The sequence below is a fragment of the Hoplias malabaricus genome, chromosome 10 (genome assembly GCF_029633855.1).
Source record: "Hoplias malabaricus isolate fHopMal1 chromosome 10, fHopMal1.hap1, whole genome shotgun sequence".
Lineage (NCBI taxonomy): Eukaryota > Metazoa > Chordata > Actinopteri > Characiformes > Erythrinidae > Hoplias > Hoplias malabaricus.
The window spans coordinates 31,162,448-31,183,119 of NC_089809.1; the positions used below are offsets into that span (position 1 = coordinate 31,162,448).

General features: G+C 41.1%; 2 protein-coding genes across 5 annotated transcripts in view; both read left to right on the forward strand.

The window, feature by feature from the left end:
- The window catches only part of plecb (plectin b), a 144,158-nt gene that overhangs the window by 65,538 nt on the left and 57,948 nt on the right, over window positions 1–20,672 (forward strand). For 2 of the 4 annotated variants that reach the window (XM_066682340.1, XM_066682341.1), the window contains exon 1: window positions 14,845–15,813. The exons of the other annotated variants lie outside the window; for them this stretch is intronic. In XM_066682340.1, coding sequence (XP_066538437.1) covers window positions 14,856–15,813 — 958 coding nt within the window. In that variant the 5' untranslated portion in view covers window positions 14,845–14,855. Of the gene's footprint in view, window positions 1–14,844; window positions 15,814–20,672 lie in introns of those variants that run through there. 4 annotated transcript variants of the gene reach the window in all.
- LOC136708557 (enolase-phosphatase E1-like) lies at window positions 9,441–14,836 on the forward strand. Its single transcript, XM_066683194.1, has 2 exons — window positions 9,441–14,640; window positions 14,826–14,836. The coding sequence occupies exons 1-2, from the start codon at window positions 9,441–9,443 to the stop codon at window positions 14,834–14,836; spliced, it is 5,211 nt and encodes a 1,736-aa protein (XP_066539291.1).

Sequence of the window (20,672 nt, forward strand, 5' to 3'; positions counted from 1 at the left end):
TCTGTGAGACCAGGGTTTATTGTAAAGATGTAACTCTGGATTCATGGTAAATCGTAAATAAAGTTTTGTGAGAAAGGACATTGACCTCTCCGTACTCATCCTATTTTTAATTTTTTTTGGTAGTCACAGTGATGGTTGGAAGAATATGAAACTGTGGCCCACGACTCGTTCTTATCACTAGATCTTGCATGAAATGAATAATATTCTACGTGAAATTAGGGTTGTGTTCTTTTGGGTTGAATGAGATTGTTGCTCTCTAAATGTCCTCTAAAGATTTTAAACAAATACTATAAGACATGTTTATGTGGAGCATTTTAGCCAGATATTTGGTGTTCCACATTTACAGTGAGAGTACACGATGATTCTCAAGGGTACTGTCTGATTGGGTTGAGTTTTTCTAAAACACCCGGCATTTCCGCTAATTCTCTCGTTTACTTTCCGTCTCACACCCAGACACTGAACTTTATCTCAGTCATTGCACTTTAAACTTATCGCCTGCAAATAAAGCAGTCAGTGTTTTTAGCAGAGTTTCACTGGAACAATGTGGTAGTGCTAGTAGATGTATGGACAGTGGGAGTATAGAAGGAGGCAGGAGGGCTGTGTTGGACTGGGCAGATTTATGGAGTCCATGCCGTTGTGTTTGTGGGCAGAGGATGAAAAGAAGCTCTTGTTCCTTTCTAGTTTGCCCCCACCTGCCTCCAGTTTTTCTCTCCTTTTCCCATCCCACAGGATATGGGAGAGATAGATTTCAGACAGGGCAGTAGGAGTGGACTGGTACCATTTGTACAAGGCATTGGTGGTGGTGGTGGTGGTGTTGGTGTTAAAGTGGACAGAGTATTTGTGCAGGTCTTTGATGCACAAAGCACCTGAAGGTCCTGGAGCATGGGTGATGTTTTGGGGGACCGCTTCTGGCGCAGCAGCAGAAAAGGTAAGTGGAGGCTGTGGGCGTAAGTCTATCATTGACCTTTGTAGACTTTCTGCAAAGGAGTAGTGGGAGTGTCTCTCTGCTATCTGTGGATAACTTACGGGTTGGGGCAACATTGCAGACATACCATTTTTTGTGATAAAAACCTCCCCCTTTTACAGAATTCCACAAGTTTTGCTGTTTTTTTATTCATTAAACACATTCAGCAATACACATTTAGAGCAAATAGATTATTATAATTGTCATTCATTTAGCAAAGGCATGTTTGATGTCCAAAATTTGTGCACTGGAGCTACATGCTGAATGTTGTTAACAAGCAATAGACGTTAATGGGCGAACGTTAGCATAGTGAAAATTGTATGTTTAAATCATCAGACTTGCATCAGACCACATCATGGACTGAATATCATGGACTGAATATAACCAAATGTTCTTATTTATTTGGTAAAACCTGTATTTTTTTCTGCACATTTGTGACATTATACAATTCACATTGTTTTCAACCACATAACTAATGCCAAGCACAGGGGAGAGAGAAATTGTGCTAATTGGATTTTTCTTCCCCGCTAAATTATTCTGTAAGCACTGTCATTTTTTATTTCTGTGTGTGAGACACCACCGCTGACCCTGTTTGAGTTATTGAATGCATAATACTACTTCGGAAGAAGTTGGTATTCAGTGTATTTCCATCCAGAGCCAATAGATCTGCAGTTCATCAGGCCTGGATCCAGTCTCTGATTAGGAGCAGATTTGTTCCCTTGTTGGTTCATTTGAGTTAGTGAAGTAGCGCTTCTTTCCCACTCTATGCTTTGGCCTCCTCGCAGCTTTGCCTTTCTCGGAGGCGCCCTCAGGGGGAGCCAGAAAAGTTAGGGCTGTTTCAGATCCCCCCAACCTCAGATGGTGTCCAGCTCCTGGAGCTGTTTATGATGCACAAAGGGTTTTTGTATTTTGCTGTACGCATGCCATGTCTCACCAGCTCCAAACCTGACTTTAATTATAATAAGTAATATTGGAACAGCCAAGACCTCTCTCCAGTGAGCACAGCACTAAAGAACCGAGTTTTGCTTTGTCATGACACACGTTTAGAAGCTACTCTTTTACAAAATGTACATGTCTAATGGGCCACAAAGGCGTTGTAAGTTAGAACACTGTGCAAAATATCTACTAGTAAAACACTGTCTACTTGATGGAAGGAGAGAGAAATGAGGAAAGTGGCGGGAGACGGAGAGAGGAAGTGAGCGGGTGACTGTGTGAGTGCGGTAGTCTGAATCATGTTCAGTGAAGGATAATCTGTGAGGTCACATTTCTTTCCACTCTGGAAAAGGAGAAGTAGATGTGATTCCTAACTCATGTTGAGGAGAGCACAAGGCAGACTTGTGATTTTTACTTGAGGCGTTACATCATTTTACTACTTTTCCATATGTGCTGCAGGCACCGAGAAGCTGGAAAAAGCTTATTCCTTCCTGTCTTCCCGTGTTGGACACAAACCTGCGTGTTGTAGTTGACGTCAGCAGTGGACCTCCACACAAATGTTAAGATATTTTAGAACACTTTAAACAGGGGCATTGTTAAGGTAGTGATCATGACTCATAGCTTTAGTCATAACTTGCATCGAGTGCTCCAGAAAAGTTAAAGCATATAACTGAGCAAACATTGTTTTTAGCCAGAAATAAGCTAGATTCGTAGTGAAGCTTAATCTGTGTTTGTTTTTTTTTCACTCTAAGCTCTATCATGTATATTATCCACAGACAGTTCTTCTCAAGTCATCTGCCTTGTTTTTCTCCCCCGCCCCAAATTTCAAGTGTTGGAACACAACTTTACATTTGTTAGTAGCCATGGCAGGATTATGCAGATTGTGTAACTCCTTTTAACATTTTGGTACAATAAGTTGTAGCTCTTTTGTGTGTCAGTGCTATGTTCCTTTGTATTTCTGTAATTTAGCCTGCTTTGCATGCCCACATACTCGTCTAGTCTTGTTTGGTGTCTACAGATTAATCTGCTTTGCTCCGGCCCTCTTGCATTTCAAAGACTGAATCCTGAAGCTGCCAGACTGCTAATAGATTGAGCTTGTCCTGCTACAGTCTGTTGCAAGATGGATTTCTAGGTTGTGTCTCTGTTGAGACCAGAGTGAGAAATTTTAGCCAAGAACCAAAACCAATCATTGACACAACAGCAAAGAACTTACTTTGAGTGGGTTATACCAATTGCACTGCACTGCACTGAGTGATTGTGATTATGATTAACCAAGATACTGGAAAAACAGAAGCGTTTAGTGATATTTCTGATGAAATTACAGAAAACTCATGTGGTCAATACCTATACATTTTTGATATAGACTCCAGGGGCCTGGAGGTTGTGGGTTCGATTCCCGCTCCGGGTGACTGTCTATGAGGAGTTGGTGTGTTCTCCCCGTGTCCGTGTGGGTTTCCTCCAGGTGCTCCGTTTTCCTCCCACGGTCCAAAAACACACGTTGGTAGGTGGATTGGCGACTCAAAATGTCCGTAGGTGTGAGTGTGTGAGTGAATGTGTGTGTGTCTGTGTTGCCCTGTGAAGGACTGGCGCCCCCTCCAGGGTGTATTCCCGCCTTGCGCCCAATGATTCCAGGTAGGCTCTGGACCCACCGCGACCCTGAACTGGATAAGCACTTACAGGTAATGAATGAATGATGAACTTGATAAGAAATATGTCTTTCAAACCTCTCTGGGACTAATAGTAATAATAGTAGCTTTAACTGATTTTGAAAGCTGAAGGGAAAAAAAGATCAAAAGCTATTTATTTCTGTGTACGTTTATTTACATTCCAGTTTTTGCCTCTGATATTTCGTAGCAAACAGGAGAGCACCACTGAAAAATGAGAAGGAATGTGTTTCTCTGAGGAAGACCAGAACATGCTGTAAGCATGAAAGTGTGGAGGTATTCACTCAGACCTTAGTGTTCTCCCATCTAGTCTATAAACACCACAGGAAATTAAAGACGACCAGGATAACACTTGATCTCGGGGTGGGATGGAAGCAATTTTCTACAAAACACATTTGGAACTAATTTTTAAGAGCCACAACATACTTTCACTTCACGATACAAAAGCAAGGATTATGAGAGAGTTTTCTATCATCTACAGCATCACTGGCCATTTCTTATGTTCCAAGACCCGTGTTCCTTCACTGTTCTCTCACAGTCTGTTTCATAAACCTCTGAAGGATGAAGCTGCAGAGGCTGCTTCCTGGCTGGAAACAGGTGCTGCTGACCGAGATGGCTCAGTTGCCAGTGAGAGGGGACACTGTGGTGTCAACACATTCTCACTTTGGACAGCTGGAGACCTGTTTCCAAATCAGCAATGTCATATTGAATTTTAGTAATCTATTATTATAATAATTAATATTATGTTTCAGAAAGACTTGTTAAAGACACCAGCAATGACACTGCACCGTTTGATTTTTAACGTCTTAGACCTAGCAAAGTCACAGATTAAATTTCTCACTCTCTTGACTATGTATCCTTTGTAGATGTTAGAGTTATTAATAAAATTAATTCATAACAAACTTTAGGATTGCTAACCAAGCAATAATCATAGTACCTAAGGCTTTTAAGCCTTTCGTTGCTTTTACTTTTGCTGAAAGGGTGAAAGTAAAAGCCAAATACGTTGTGCTCATGAGCATTATTTGCATGTGAGATGAATCTTGCAAATCATGCAAGCCTGTGCAGATCTCTGAAGATCTATTGTTCATTTGACGTTCCCGAATGCAGGAATGTTTTCTGTACCATTTAACATTTCAAAAATTTTGCTGACCGCTAAATGCAACTTGTACAAACTTGATCTATTTGCATGTACCGGATACTGTTGTACAATGTGTAGACTTGTCTAATTCTGTTAGTTGTGTATTTTATGGCATTAGTATTCCACCAACCAAAATATACTTCAGAACACGTTTCACTCCATTTTGATTTCTATATAATTTACACTGTTTATATCCACAAAATGAAAGCTTCAGTATCCTCTGTCTACAGTTTTCTGGAGTCTGAAACGCCATCAGACTCCATTCAGTTTAGAACAAATCCACACTGTTTTAAAGACTGGGAGTTGTGAGAACACATCAGCAATCTTTTGTATATGCTTCAAAGGGTTGTGCAATTACTGTACTTGTGATGACTGGCTCTTACTTGTAGTGAACATTTTTGTAGGTTTTTGGAGGTTGACTTAAACCTAAGGGGTTAAAACACAAAGACTGATTGCATGATTAATTACCTGAAATTTGAGAAATCACTGTTCATTTATTCACTTATTAATCATCATCATCATCTTCCTTTCCGCTTTTCTATTTCAGGGCCGCGGGACTTATTAATTAATAAATTATTTCACCAGTAAAAATAAAGCTAAATAAATACATTTAGCAGGAAACATAGATGCCTCCAGCTAAATCTCACATCAATGTGTTTATTACAGTGGCCTTTCTTTTCCGGAGTCTACTTGGATTTCTTCAGATCTATTTTAACACTGGAGTTAGATTTACTCTAGGATCAATGTTTAAATACTATTTTTATTATGGTGACAGTGTTGGGGTAATACCTGTTCTTTCAGAGTTGTTAGCCGTTTTGCTTTATTATTTTATTACAAAACGTCATGAATAAATCATATTACATCATCACAGTTACTGGTGAATGTAGGTAAGCTCAAAGACAAAATTGCAGTAAACAGTATTTTTATTATAGTTATTTATGGCTTATATCAATTCCTTTTTCTCTGCAGTAGGAAATGTAATGATGATGATGATCATGAAATATTTGAACTTGAGGCTTATATAAAAAGAGTCTCCCTCTTATTAGACGACACCTGCTGGAATCCCTCGGTTGTCATGGCTGTACACAGAAGTCACCCCACAGAAATGGTGACCTTTGCCAGTTGTCTAAGTGAGGGACACGTGTCTGGCAGTTCCAGCAGGTCCTTTAGAGTAGGCTTAGTGCCAGACCTTCAGTGCTGACACGTCTATTCTGGGCCCGAGGCTCTAATGTAGACTGCACCACTAGAACCCTTTCACTGGACTATGTTCTGTTAGAAACACATCTGACTATTATTGCCCATTCACCAGTTTAGATGTAGAGATTATTAGAATTATTACAAACTGTTATCATAGAGTTTTCTGCATTTTAAAACATTTCTTCACCTGTTGCATGTGCTTCGGAGCATGTGAATGGGACAGATGTAGATTTAGTCATTCAGTGGGGGGTTCTAGTGTGTGTTGGTTGTACCTGTTCATCAGGAACGTTCACATTAAAGCCTTGTAGATGTCTTGTTATTACTATGTTTGGAAAGCAGTTGAGTTTGAAAGTCATTCTGTTGTTGTCTATCCAGTACAGAGGATAGGTTTAAGACAACTTTTACTTACTAGAAAACGGGTACCACTAGGGGAATAGTTCTTATATTGTAACTTTGTATATGGGTGAACCCTGATGCTTTATCAGTGTAGATAAAACTGCAACACAGCACTGAACTAAAAATAGTTATCAGCTCACATCATATAGAGGTATTTGTGCGTCTGGGCACTTTTCTCTGTCTAGAATTTTTTAGAAAACAGACGTCAACAAACAACAACTGATATAAGATTAAACATGAATATGAAATAGTTTAAAAATATATTTCAGAATTCATTAATTATGAGTAATAGAGTAAGAACATGCACTAAATTGTGAATATGAAAATATTATATTTGCATTGCTTTTTGTGAATCCCGGAAACAACGCAGCACAAAATAATTTTTACAATGCTTTGTTAACTACGAACACGTATCAAAAAACATTCCATTGCCAGAACATTAGTGACCATAGGTACAGAAACACACAGATATGTCGAACACATTAGATGTTTTACATTTTCAAAAGAAGGAAATTAAACAGTTTGTACAGCATCAGATCAGAACAGATCATGTGTCTACAAGCCATCATTTCTTTCAGTAAGGTATGACAGTTGTGAAATATTTCCTTTTTTTCTCTTTTTTATTTCTCTTTACTTATTGATGTTTAGCTATTTCCTCATACCCTGAGCATGAGCATTTCCTCATAACCTGACCCATCTTTCTGGAGACATGCCTTGGGGTGAAGATGTAAACTGCTGCAAGTCATTTCATCTCTCCCTTCCAGATGGAATCTGCTCGCAGTGTGGTCCCTCTTGTTTTAGCAGAGCTCTTGTGAAATGGGTTGTGTTGAGTTCAGTTACAACCTGTCAGGCTTAGAATTTGCGACATGCTTATTAAAGGTGCATTACACCGCACTGAGCAGTTTCGTTTTAAAGAAAGCCGGCTGTTCTCATATTCATAGATGTGTGCTATGTTAAGGAATAGTAGAACAAACACCTTTTCTGTGTTTCATATCTTGTTCCTGATTGCCATTCGCTCTATAGTTAATGATAGCTCTGTAAGATAGCCGTGACTAAAATGCAAAATACATGTGAAATGATATGTGGTAGTGAATAGAAATGGCTGTAATGATACTGTAGTATTGTATTTTAAGGGATATTCTTCAGTTCTCTTAAAATAAATTACCTGCACCTTTTTCTGAATCACTTATTGTGATAGATAGTGGTCTACCTTTGAAATAACCACAGCATGTACCTGTGTTAAAGACTATAATTATCAGTATGACTGTAACAGGGCACACACACTGTATAATTAAAGTAGAATACCCTAGGTGTGTGTGTGTGTGTGTGGTTGTACATCTTGCTAGAGAGTACTTTGATGTTTCACAAAGTTGTTGGTGAGTTCTGCAGAGCTGCTGCTGTGATTTATTGCATGAGAATGAGAGGAAAATTCATGTATATTTCCTTGTATGCATTCCTTATCCAGCCCAAGTGCTGCTTAATACTTAACTGAAATGCAGCACTTGCTTAGATAAATAACACATTCATAATCCTTTGTTTTCAACTGACATAGATTTGCCAGTCAATGTTTTAAAGGCTCCCATCGACAATCTTTGTCATTGGTTTAAAGACTTGTTGGAATAAGGATTCATAAATGTTCGTTTAGATTTATGTCCATTTTCATGAAAGGCTTATGAAGGTGTGGTGTAACCCTAGGAACACTACTACGCTTCATTAATCTGTGACAGAGCTTTGTTGACTTTTTAAAGGCTTCTATTGCCATATTCGCTTTTATTTTTCATACAATCCCTCGCTCTCTTTCTCTGCCGCTGTCTTCGTGTCTCTCATTCAGAGTGACAGATAAATGGAGAGGCAGATGTAAAGAGCACAAATGACCAGGGGTGTGAAATCAGATATCTTGTTCCTGGTTGCTGAGAAAGGTTAGCTCCGATGCACAGCTCTTTATATAGTGATGTGTCTCATTGGCGATTGGAGTTCACTGGCTATATTCAGACATGGACCATAGTAAAATACTCTAGGAGTTCTTTCAGCTAGTTGCATCATTTTTGATGATATATTAAGAGTGTTTTTAAAAGCATAAGTGCATTGGCAGATATCTATTTATACCAAATGTGCACATGGTGTTATGGTTTATATATAAAACAAAAGATCAAAGATGATAGAATGATTAGGACGCATGTTTTGCATAGTTTCTTTCTCTTAAAGTTTTCATTTACACTGTATACATGCTACACCATAAGATCTTGTATTAAAAGAAAGCTGACCTCTAGAAGTATGAATGTGGCTGTAGGGCAAAAGCCTTTTCTTATGACACAATGTAAAGTGTGTAAACCTGATTCACCCAGTAAGTGTGAATGACTGGTGTGATTTTCCAAAATGGTATGCCTAAAAGGTGCCTCCCTTTTCTTAGACTAGCTCCTTGCTGGCCAACCCACTCTGTCCTGGTGTAAAAAAAACCCTGACGCACCAGGGGGTGTGTGTAGTGCTCTCTAATAAGTGAGTGTAAGTGTCTGCTCTTCTTCTTTGCTCTGCATGTGCTCAGCCAGGACTTAGGTGTCTTTCTAGGTAACTTTATTTAACCTTTTTCACATTATTTTTAGTCCTGAAGATCTTATTTCCTTATGTCATTTTCATTCATTCATGCAGAGTACAACTGTTAATAGCCTCTCTGTGTAACTTTTGTCTCATACTGTTCCTTCCTTTCCTTGTGTGAGAGGTAGGAGGGGCTGGGTAGAGCACAGTGCTCTCTCTCTCTCGCTCTCCCTCTTACACACACCCCCTCTCTCTGTCAGTACTGTTCTGCCAGTGAAGCCTTTGCTCATTTCCAAGCAAGGCTGCATAAAGGAGGGAACAGATTTTCCTTTAGACATTTTTGTTTGGAAAGCTTTTTCTTCTTGTTTGAAAAGTTTCACAAAGAAGAACAGAAGGACTAAGGAACATTGAACAACAGAAGAGCTACAGACCGTGAGAAGGATTTATCTAAACATTCTTCTTGATTGAATTGAGAGCACGTGGCAGCCGGTACTGCCACTGGACTCTTTTCAGAGTGAGAGGAGTGAGGTCATTCAGTATTTTGTTCTTCTCTCAGGCTGAGTGGTCTACGTGTTCCTGTTGAGTCATATACAGCAAGACAAACTAAGAAAGCACAATGGTTGCTGGAATGGTGATGCCCCTTGACAACCTGAAGGCCATTTATGAACGCCTTTTCCGGGATGGCGTCATGGTGGCCAAGAAGGACAAGCGCCCTCAGACCAAGCACCCTGAGATTCCAGGGGTGGCAAATTTGCAGGTACTAAGAGCTATGGGCTCCCTGAAATCCAGAGGGTTTGTGAAGGAGACCTTTGCTTGGAGGCATTTCTACTGGTACCTTACCAATGAGGGCATTGTTTACCTGCGTGAGTTTTTACATCTACCACCTGAGATTGTACCTACTCCACTACAGAGAGTGCGACGTCCAGCTGCCACCTTACCCATTGGTCAGAGGGCTGCAAGAGTTCAGACTATAGAGGGGCCAACCTCATATGTTCCGAAATCAGGCCGGGGAGGCATGGAGAGCCAGGAGGCTCTGATGCAAAGACAAGAATACCGTCGCAAGCAATTAGGCACTGAGGAGGAGCCCATGGTCAGTGAGAAAACACCAAGGTTTAGAGGCCGTCCGGTCACTGGAGATCAGATTAAACCCAGTGCTTCATGGTCTAGAGATCAGGCTCAGCCTTTAGTTTCTGGTGTTCATGATTACGCAAGAGAACAGGACCGAAATCTTGGACAGAGTGCCACAAGAGTCTTCCATCATCCTTCTGCTGAAATCAGAAGTACACAGAAATCAAAGATAACAGAGGATTACAAAGCCAGCCGTGAAGCAGCAGTGATTAAGGATACAGCAAAAAAAATGTCAGCGAGGGTAGATCTGCCACAACTATCTGCTGTTACTGCCATAACCGCAGGTGCAGTGACAGCTTCTGTGTCTCCCAAAAAAGCTGTAAAAGCAAAACAAATAGAAGACATGTACGATAAGCCTTCTGAGGAATTCATAACCAGCAAGTCAAGCAGGGATGTTTCTCTGCCCTCAGAAAAACAAGTGAAAGCCATAGAGACCAAGAATGTTTTGGAACATCCAGTCAAGGATGACATGCCCAAAGTGGCAGAAAAGAGCTACAAGTCAGTCACTCAGAAGAAGAAATCAGAGCACAGCATCAGCGATGAGATAGTCCCTGAAGTTTTATCAAAGAGCTCTGCACAACCAGCATCAGTGATGACCTCCCTGCTCGCTGCTAAACCTGCTAAGGAGAAAGTCATAGAACAGAAAACAGAGGTATCTGTTAAAGTCTCTCAGGAAGCTGTAACTGTCAAATCGGCCACGGATGACTCTCAGCCTCCAGAAAAACAAGAGGCAAAATCACTGAAAACCAGAAAGACCAAAAATGTTCAGGAACATCCAGTAAAAGAAGAAATACCTAGAGTGGAAGAAAAGTTCTCTGTGTCAACCACACAGAAGGTGGCATCAAAGGACAACAGTAGAAGGGAAGGTGGAGAGTTAATGGAAATTTTACCAAAGACCACAGCCCAACTTCCTGTTGCTGTCACAACAGAAGATGCAGTGGCAGTGACAGCTTCCATGTCCCCTAGTAAAGCTAACAAAGAGAGAGTCAAAGAAGAGGTAGTCCCTCAGTCAGCCAGTATAATGGAGCAAGCTAAGAATGTCTCTCTGCATCCAGTCAAGGGTGAGCTGCCCAAAGTGGAAGAAGTGGTGAAAATCTCAGTCACAAAGAAGACAGTGACATCAGAGGTCTACACTGAGAGTCATCAGACAGCTTTGATTGAAAGTGTACCAGCAACCAAAGCGACTGTAGACATTAAGCCTGGCCAGCTTAATGACACTGCCACAAGAGAAAACACAGTAACTGCCTCCATATCTCCCAACAAAGCTGATAAAGAAAACCAGAAAGACAAGGTGAAAGTAAAAGTGTCTCAGGATACCAATACAATGGCACAAGCAAAGAATGTCACTCAGCCTCCTTCTTCCAAAAAGAAAGTGGAAGATACTAAGGAAAGTACAGAGGCCAAGACTGTTCATCCAGTCAAAGATGAAATACCCAGAATAACAGAGGAGTCAACGTCTATCATCCACCAAATTCCACTGCAAGTCTACAGTAAGAGTGAAGAAAGAGGTTTGCATGAAAATTTACCAAAGACTGCAGTCAGTGAGGATCTGCCTGTCCAGTTCTCTGACACAACAGCAGACACAATGACCTCCAAATCCACCGTTGAAACTGAAATAGAGAAACTTGAAAAAGTATCCGTTAAGATTTCTCAGACAACTAACACAGAGGAGCAAATCAAAGATATGTCACAGCCTTCTTCCTCCAAAAAGAAAAAGAACAAAAAACAAAAAGCAGCAGTGACCAAGGAAGAAATTACTAAAGTGTCAGAAAAGGCCTCAATGTCAGCTTCTCAGTCTGCTGTCCCTCCAGTAGAGTCAGAGACTAAGTCAGATCTGGAAAAAGGTGAAAAAATCCAGGGAATAAAAGAATCAGCTATGCCATTTGTGTCAGAAAAATACACAGAGCAATATGATGTGGCTGACACTGAAAAACCTGAAATGAATCTTTCCCAACAAACAGCTGAACCACCATTGGATGGAAATGCTTCAGTGGTGCCACCTGTGACACAAAGTGCTGCAGCAACAGCCAAGGCTCAGAAGAGTAAAAAGAAGGCACAGAAGATGTCTAGTACTGAAGGAGTGAAAGACAGTGATGATTCATCTAAAAATAAAAAGTCAGTATCACCAAAAGCCCCAGAAGAGGTACAAATTCCAGCTGACAAAATGTCTTCCACTGTGGTTGAGACAGGTGTAAAAATGCATGAGCATGGCCTCAAGCCAACACCTGCAACATCAGCTGCTGTTGTTGATACCCAGGCAGAAGACGTTAGCATTCAAGAAGATGTTAAGGCTGTTAAACAAACAGCATCACTAGAAAAAGGTGAAAAAATCCAGGGAATAAAAGACAAAGAGGCAGCCGTGCCATTTCTATCAGAAAAAGACCCAGAGCAAAATGTTGTGTTTGACACTGTTAAAGAAAACAATGAAATTAATTTTTCCCATCAAATTGGTGAACCACAAATGCAGGGAAATGCTCCAAGCACTGCAGCAACAGCCAAGGCTCCGAAAAGTAAAAAGAAGGCACAGAAGACGTCTAGTACTGAAGAAGTGAAAGACAATGATGATTCATCTAAAAATAAAAAGCCAATATCACCAAAAGCCCCAGAAGAGCTACAAATTCCAGCTGAGGAAATGTCTTCCACTGTGGTTGAGACAGGTGTAAAAATGCATGAGTATGACTTTGGGCCAACACCTGCAACATCAGCTGCTGTTGCACAGACAAAAAAAGTTAGCATTCAAGAAGATGTTAAAATGGTGCAACAAACAGCTTTGGTAAAAAAGGGCACAGAGCGTAATGATGTAGCTGACACTAAAAAACCTGAAATGAATCTTTCCCAACAAACTGTTGAACCACCATTGGAGGGAAATGCTTCAGTGGTGCCACCTGTGGTTCTAAGCACTGCAGCAACAGCCAAGGCTCAGAAGAGTAAACAGAAGGCACAGAAGTCTGCTAGTACTGAAGGAGCAAAAGACAACGAAGATTCATCTAAAAATAAAAAGACAGTTTCACTAAATGCTCCAGAAAATGTACAAATTCCAGCTGAGAAAGTGTCTTCCACTGTGGTTGAGACAGGTGTAAAAATGCGTGAGCATGACTTTGGGCCAACACCTGCAACAACAGCTGCTGTTGCACAGACAATAGAAGTTAGCATTCAAGAAGATGTTAAAGTGGTACAACAAACAGCATTGGTAAAAAAGGACACAGAGGAAAATGTTTTGGTTGTTACTGAAAAACCTGAAATGAATCTTTCTCAACAAACTGCTGAACTACAAATGGAGGAAAAAGCCTCAGTGGTGCCACCTGTGGCACAAAGTGCTGCAGCAACAACCAAGGCTACGAAGAGTAAAAAGAAGGCACAGAAGTCTGCTAGTACTGAAGGAGCGAAAGACAATGAAGATTCGTCTAAAAATAAAAAGCCAGTGTCACTAAATGCTCCAGAAGATGTACAAATTCCAGCTGAGAAAGTGTCTTCCACTGTTGAGACAAGTGTAAAAATGCATGAGCATGACTTTGGGCCAACACCTGCAACAACAGCTGTTGTTGCTGATACACAGGCAGAAGACGTTAGCATTCAAGAAGATGTTAAAACTGTTAAACAAACAGCATCACTAGAAAAATGTGAAAAAATCCAGGGAATAAAAGACAAAGAGGCAGCCGTGCCATTTCTATCAGAAAAAGACCCAGAGCAAAATGTTGTGGTTGACACTGTTAAAGAAAACAATGAAATAAATCTGTCCCAACAAATTGGTGAACCACCATTGGAGGGAAATGCTTCAGTGATGCCATCTGTGGCTCAGAGCGCTGCAGCAACAGCCAAGGCTCCCAAGAGTAAAAAGAAGGCACAGAAGACATCTAGTACTGAAGGAGCGAAAGACACTGATGATTCATCTAAAAATAAAAAGCCAATATCACCAAAAGCCCCAGAAGAGGTACAAATTCCAGCTGAGAAAATGTCTTCCACTGTGGTTGAGACAGGTGTAAAAATGCATGAGTATGACTTTGGGCCAACACCTGCAACATCAGCTGCTGTTGCACAGGCAAAAGAAGTTAGCATTCAAGAACAAGTTAAAGTGGTGCAACAAACAGCATTGGTAAAGGACACAGAGCATAATGATGTGGCTGACACTGAAAAACCTGAAATGAATCTTTCCCAACAAACTGCTGAACCACCATTGGATGGAAATGCTTCAGTGGTGCCACCTGTGGTTCTAAGCACTGCAGCAACAGCCAAGGTTCCAAAGAGTAAACAGAAGGCACAGAAGACGTCTAGTACTGAAGGAGCAAAAGACAATGAAGATTCATCTAAAAATAAAAAGCCAGTGTCACTAAATGCTCCAGAAGATGTACAAATTCCAGCTGAGAAAGTGTCTTCCACTGTGGTTGAGACAAGTGTAAAAATGCACGAGCATGACTTTGGGCCAACACCTGCAACATCAGCTGCTGTTGCACAGGCTAAAGAAGTTAGCATTCAAGAACAAGTTAAAGTGGTGCAACAAACAGCATTGGTAAAAAAGGACACAGAGGAAAATGTTTTGGTTGTCACTGAAAAACCTGAAATGAATCTTTCCCATCAAACTGCTGAACTACAAATGGAGGAAAAAGCCTCAGTGGTGCCACCTGTGGCTCCAAGCGCTGCAACAACAGCCAAGGCTACGAAGAGTAAAAAGAAGGCACAGAAGTCTGCTAGTACTGAAGGAGCGAAAGACAATGAAGATTCATCTATAAATAAAAAGCCAGTGTCACTAAATGCTCCAGAAAATGTACAAATTCCAGCTGAGAAAGTGTCTTCCACTGTTGAGACAAGTGTAAAAATGCATGAGCATGACTTTGGGCCAACACCTGCAATATCAGCTGCTGTTGCTGATACACAGGCAGAAGTTAGCACATATGAAGGAGCAATAATGGTGCAAGGAACAATACCAGCGGAGTCTACGGAGGATACATCCAAACAGGAGATAACCTCTTTTCCACAAAAACCACTGCCACCAAAACCAGCAGAAGAGTCAGAAGATAAAGCTCCCAGTAAGAAAGTAGCCAAGGACGGCCTGAAGCCTAGAAAAAAGGGGAAAAAGAAGACTACTACTCCGGTTGATGTATCACCAGATCTTTCACCATCTGCAGAAATCAAAGCAGATGAGGTGATGACATCCCAGATTGCTACTGACGTTCATTCCACTCAAGGCACTGAAACACTTTTAACAAGCGACACTCCAGTGATGCCTCCTGAAAAAATGTGTGCTAAGGAAGGCCAGGCAGCAGCTGTGCACGCTGAGGCCCCTGCACACAAAGGGGAGGCGGAGTCTGCTCAGCTCTCGGCTGAAAAAATAAAACGGGAGGTTCTGAAAGGAAAAACATCCTCCTCACAGAGACCGAGGGAAGCACCCACAGGCCAAGCGTCAGCAGCAGCCTCAGCCCAGGCCAGCCCCCACCCGGAGCAGGGGGAGCCTCCCAGTGTTGCACAACTTTCAGCCGCTCCTGACACACAGCACAGAGAAGAGAACCAGAAAGGGCTCTCTGTGAGCAAGGCCACTGAACTGCCTGACAACACTGATTCACTCTGCAGTCAGAAAACGATCAGTGACACTCAAGCATTGCCCGAAGACCAAGCCGCCATGCGGAGAAAGATTGTCGTAGTAGAGGAAGTGATTGAGGTGCAGCAGATTGCTTCTCCGGTTTCAGAGGGAAGTCCACCTGTGGTGCCCCCGCAGCCTGAGGTAACAGGAGACGATTTGGACTATGATGTCTTGGAGGACCTGGTTAGAGAGCGTGCCCTCCTGCAGGGCACTCCTATCCAAGAGTTAACCTGGGACCATTCCTTGGATGAGCCAGAAGCCAAAACCTTTCCAAACTTCATAGAAGGTATGGTCAAGTGTGTCCTTCTACTCTGCTGTACTTCCGTGATGTCACTGCCGTTGCTAAGGTTTCTTCGTTTGTTCACAGAGTGGGAGGGTCAAGGTGTTTAGTGTGGAGTTGGCATTAGTTGTACCTCCATGCTCTTAGAAGCACAGAGGACAGTGTTAGATAGATGTTAGTTGGTTATATGAATCATTTCTGCAAACAACGTAGCTTTTCTTTTTACTCAGTTGAATTAAAAGTACAAAGATTACTCTTTTTATTATTATTGTAACTTACAGTTTCTCATGAAGTGGATATCACAGAGTCATTCTTTAAAAAATATATATTACCTCAGATATACTCAGGTTAGACATTAAAATTAAGATTGTATAGAGTTTAAAGCTGAGAAACTGCAGTCTAACAGGGTGAGTCTAAACATACTGCCTGAAATGACAGCCTTAGTCTTTTTGTGACTATCAGTTCAGCTCAGTTTCTCTCTAGTGGCTTTTTGGAGGTTTTCACAATCATCTTGTTTGTCTGGTTAGAACCTTCTATCCAGAGGTTCACACAGTCTTCATGAAATTATCTTCTGGCAGTGATTCACACCACATCCCCACCCAAAACTTCAATTGATATATAGCTTGTATAGCTGCTAAATAATTATGTCGTAATACTGGGATACTGCATATACACACACAGAATTATATATTTTATAAACATGTTACTGTATTTGACGTACAATTTCAAGTTTCGAGTTAAAAATAATGTAAAAAATCAGAAAATCAAAAATCAGGCAAATCAGAAAGTGTGTTGTGTTGTATTTTATTTTATGTTCCTAAAACATAAATCCTAGCTCAATAACTCATAGGTAAATATCAGCTTGACTCTGCTAGACCTCACTGCACAAATCTGTTTCTTCTTCTGGAAAGGATCCAGTCCTTAGGTCATTGAGAAGGAAGGTGTTTATGTCCAGCATACATGCATGCATGAGCTGTGACATTATCAGTGCAGAGTGGTGCTCTCAGGAATCTGTGCCCTTGCTGCAGGAAGCCTGTGTGTCTGGCTCCGTCCTGTGGTGTGTGACCAGGGGTCTCTGGTTTCCATCTTTGAGGTCAGCTCTGCAAGATTGCACTGTGTCCTTGTTGCACATTATGCAATGGAGCATGCCACAGATAAATTTTATAATACAAAACACTCTCACCGTCTGCCTCCCATCAGTCTGGGCAATGGATTGTGCAACAGAACCTTCTGGAATGTGCTTTGGCTCCTATTCATGCTGTAGCTGCCTTGGTTGTGCCAGGCATTGGTTTGATGTTTTTGTTTTTTTTTTAATTTCCAGTGTGACTGGGTCATATTTTGACAAATGTTTTATTTGACCGTAAAGTGTTCTGTTCCCAATGTTTCATGCCACCGCAGATCATGGGTGGTGTTTAAAATTCTTGAGATGAGTGGAAGAGCTAACAGCCAGCAGAGCACCTTGGGTGTGTTTATTTACCCTCGCACCGTCACACCTAGTAGGTTTTCAGCTTTAAGCAACTCAGCGTTTTCGCAGTTTTGAAAGCGCTTGGGAAATCAACATTCCGTAGTTTTGGGAAATCAGTATTTCAGTTGGTGTGTAGCAAAGTTTGGAGAAGAGATCAAATGCATCACATATTGTTTTCATCAGTCAGTCAGTCAAACAGATGGACTGCATTCATGCAGAGAAAAGTAGGTGAAGTTAAGCTTGGTAACTGTTTGCTGCCCCCTACTGCATCCTCCCTGCCTTTCTCATCTTTCTGGTGTTACTTTATCTCCTGCTCCATGTCAACGGTCAGGTGATTAGAAGAATGAACAGGTCTGTTCTGCAACGCACTTTCCAGCCCTAAAAAGAAGCTGTCCCTTCCCAGCCTTAGTATACAGTTCTTTCCCTTTTTTGCTTGTGCATTGTACATTTACAAATAGACCAAAGCTAGAGAATGAAATGCAGTGCTACCAAGGGCAGCAATTTGACTGCCCACACACGAACAGAGAGTCAGTTTGCCTTGTCATTTCTCAGATATTCCATTTTGGGTTTCAGCGGCTGCCTACGCCACAAATTCTTGAATGTTTGTGATCCTCATTAAAAGCGATGAAACAGGCAGATTGTCAGTCTTTTCTTTGATGCCACATGATTGTGGTGTGGAGGGTGAGTCATACAGGCCTGAATTCACAGAAGCGAATCAGAGCCTGACCTTTCAGACGAAGAGAACTGTCTGACACGCACATTCAATAGCATGTGTTGTTGTGACTTTGCAGCAAAAGCAGGAATCTTTTGAAGTTTGTGTAATAAAACAGTATCACCTTGTTTCATGGTGCTCTCTGAGTATGTTGGTTATGGCTGGTATTATATGTGCAACAGAGTTTCAGGAAAAGTGTTGAAATTGAAAGCTGAGGAGCATGAAAATCCAGTTTGATGTATATTTGGTCTCTTAGTCATAGTCAAATAACACATTATCCGGTCGGTTGCCATGTGTGTGCGTGTGTGTATGGCACTTCCTAATCCAGCACTGTGTCAGAGGAAGAACTGAAAGAGAGAAGTGTAATAAAGACATCAAACTAAATTAATTACAATGCATTATGTATTACAGTGCATTCAAGGCTAGTATGTGCCACTATTGTGCAATTTGTTATTGTAATTAATCATGGCTGCTATTTCCAGGCTTCAGAAATAGAGTTTTTTGGGCTCTCCATGTTGCTGCACTGCATTGAATACAATCGAGCAGTTGAATGTCTCAGTCTGGCACTTTAACATATCTGACTACACTCGACTAAATGTAACTCATCTCAATAACTGTTTCATCCTACATTTTGAAACACCTCCTCTTGCTCTCATCAAGATGAACTTGTACTTTATCCCATACATGTGCAGCCATTTGGGAGATTGGAGCTAAGACAGGGCAGAAAAGTTCATTACTTCTCTTTTGTTTTTGTTAATGACACTGCTGTTTTTCATCTAGAATTTTTGAACTCTTGAATCGTACAGATTTTGAACTCTTACTTGACCCTGTAGTTCACTGGGACAGGAAAGAAGATTTATTGTCATATTGAGAATGATCTTTTACTTTAGAATGAGAGCTTTGCAACGTTGCTGTCTATGCTATGAGACATTTTCACAATACACGATATGTATCACTATATTTAGATATATATTTAAAAAATCCAGTAATGCTATATTTACAGTCATCATTAGGAATGCATTTTATTTAGTTCTGTTTTTCTATTGCTCTGAATTGCTCGCTTCCTGTCATGCTTATGGTCATGACATGGTGTCAGACGTAGGGAGTAGGGACTTAGGAACGGTTTATGATTAGTTTCTGTAGGTCACCATGAGAGAGTACTGCGCTCACTGAATTCAGCTAAAGACAGTTAGTTTATACACGTTTTTAACCAGCGTTTAATCCAGGTGCGTCCAGGTAACCACTCGATGGTACATGAGCGTCTAATCCTGTCTGACTAGCTACATAAATATACTTCAACATAGAATTATGCTTTTGGGGTCATGCCACATAGCACTGAATAGTTGCTGTAGATTATTCACAGGAAATGTAACATACAAACCAGTTTTTATTTTATTGTGTGATGCTTGTATATGAGTTTACTGTAGGTTCTGGATGCCAGTCCTCTTTAATTAGAGACCAGTCATTATTAAGTAGCCATGTTTAGTAATACCATTTAAGCACAGTACTAAGTAGAGTTAACATGAATGTGAAAATGACTACTGAAGAGGCCTGTCTCTCAGCACTCTTATTTACTGTGCCATATGCTGGTTTTAAAGTGTTTGTAAAGCATGCTATATTTAGGTCTGTTGTGCACTATGGGAGGTCTCTAAGGCATCAGTGTTTCATTTGAGATACAGATTCTCTAACTATCTATGGCATTCTGACACTGTTTCCCACATTATGATGGAAAACGCATTCACAGGATTGGTGAGTTTAGCTCGTCCAAGATTGAAAATAACTGAAATTACACTATACCATACAGATTATAGTTTTACATTGTGGGCTGGATTCCTAGACATTGATTAAGCCTAGTCTTTTTCTACAGGCTTAACCTTAATCTGTGTCAGGGAAAGTGGCCCTGTGTTTAGAACTTTAGAAGCCAAACCAATACTTTCTGAAATTTCATTAAGTTTTAATCTGTTATTTTCTTTTATATGATCTTCTTTTTTTTACTGTGCACCCCTGAGAAAAAGTAAATTTTCATAGTGTTAAAGTGCTATTTGCTACATAATGTTTATGACATTTGCAGTTTTTTGTTTTTTTTTTGGGTTCAGAATATCAATAACAGGAAAAACAAAGTAACTGAATCAGAACAATAGATGGTGATGGATGCTAAGATTCCATTTTTCCTGAATGCGCAGCTGCCAGTGCAGCTTTTAAAGGTCAAATGGTCCCAGTGAAGCTGTAGATCTGTGACATAATCTCACAGAATAGATCTTTCATCATCCAGGCACAGGCTGATATCTCTCTCTCTCTCTCTCTTTGGCCCTGTGAAGCCATGCAGACGCCATGGCAGTTTCATCAGTTTCTAACTGTGCTGGCATGAATGCTTTGCTTTGCTCAGTATTTATATCCACAGAAGGCTCTGATACCCCTGCTCCCTGGACCCTTGCCCAGCCCCCTGGCCGCCCCCACAGCCCCATCCCTTAGTCACCCCCCACCACCCCCCACCTAATTGCAAAGCCACCAGGGAACAGGCTTGACATATCCAAGCAGCAGGCACAGGAGGCTGTCAATATTACACGGGGGGAGAAACAAGGCAGACCAAACAAACTGGGACCTCTTCCTGTGTGTCCCCTCAGTCTCCTGATCTCGCTCTCCTCGTCCTCCTCTCCATCCACACTGTCCGATCCATGAAGGTCATAC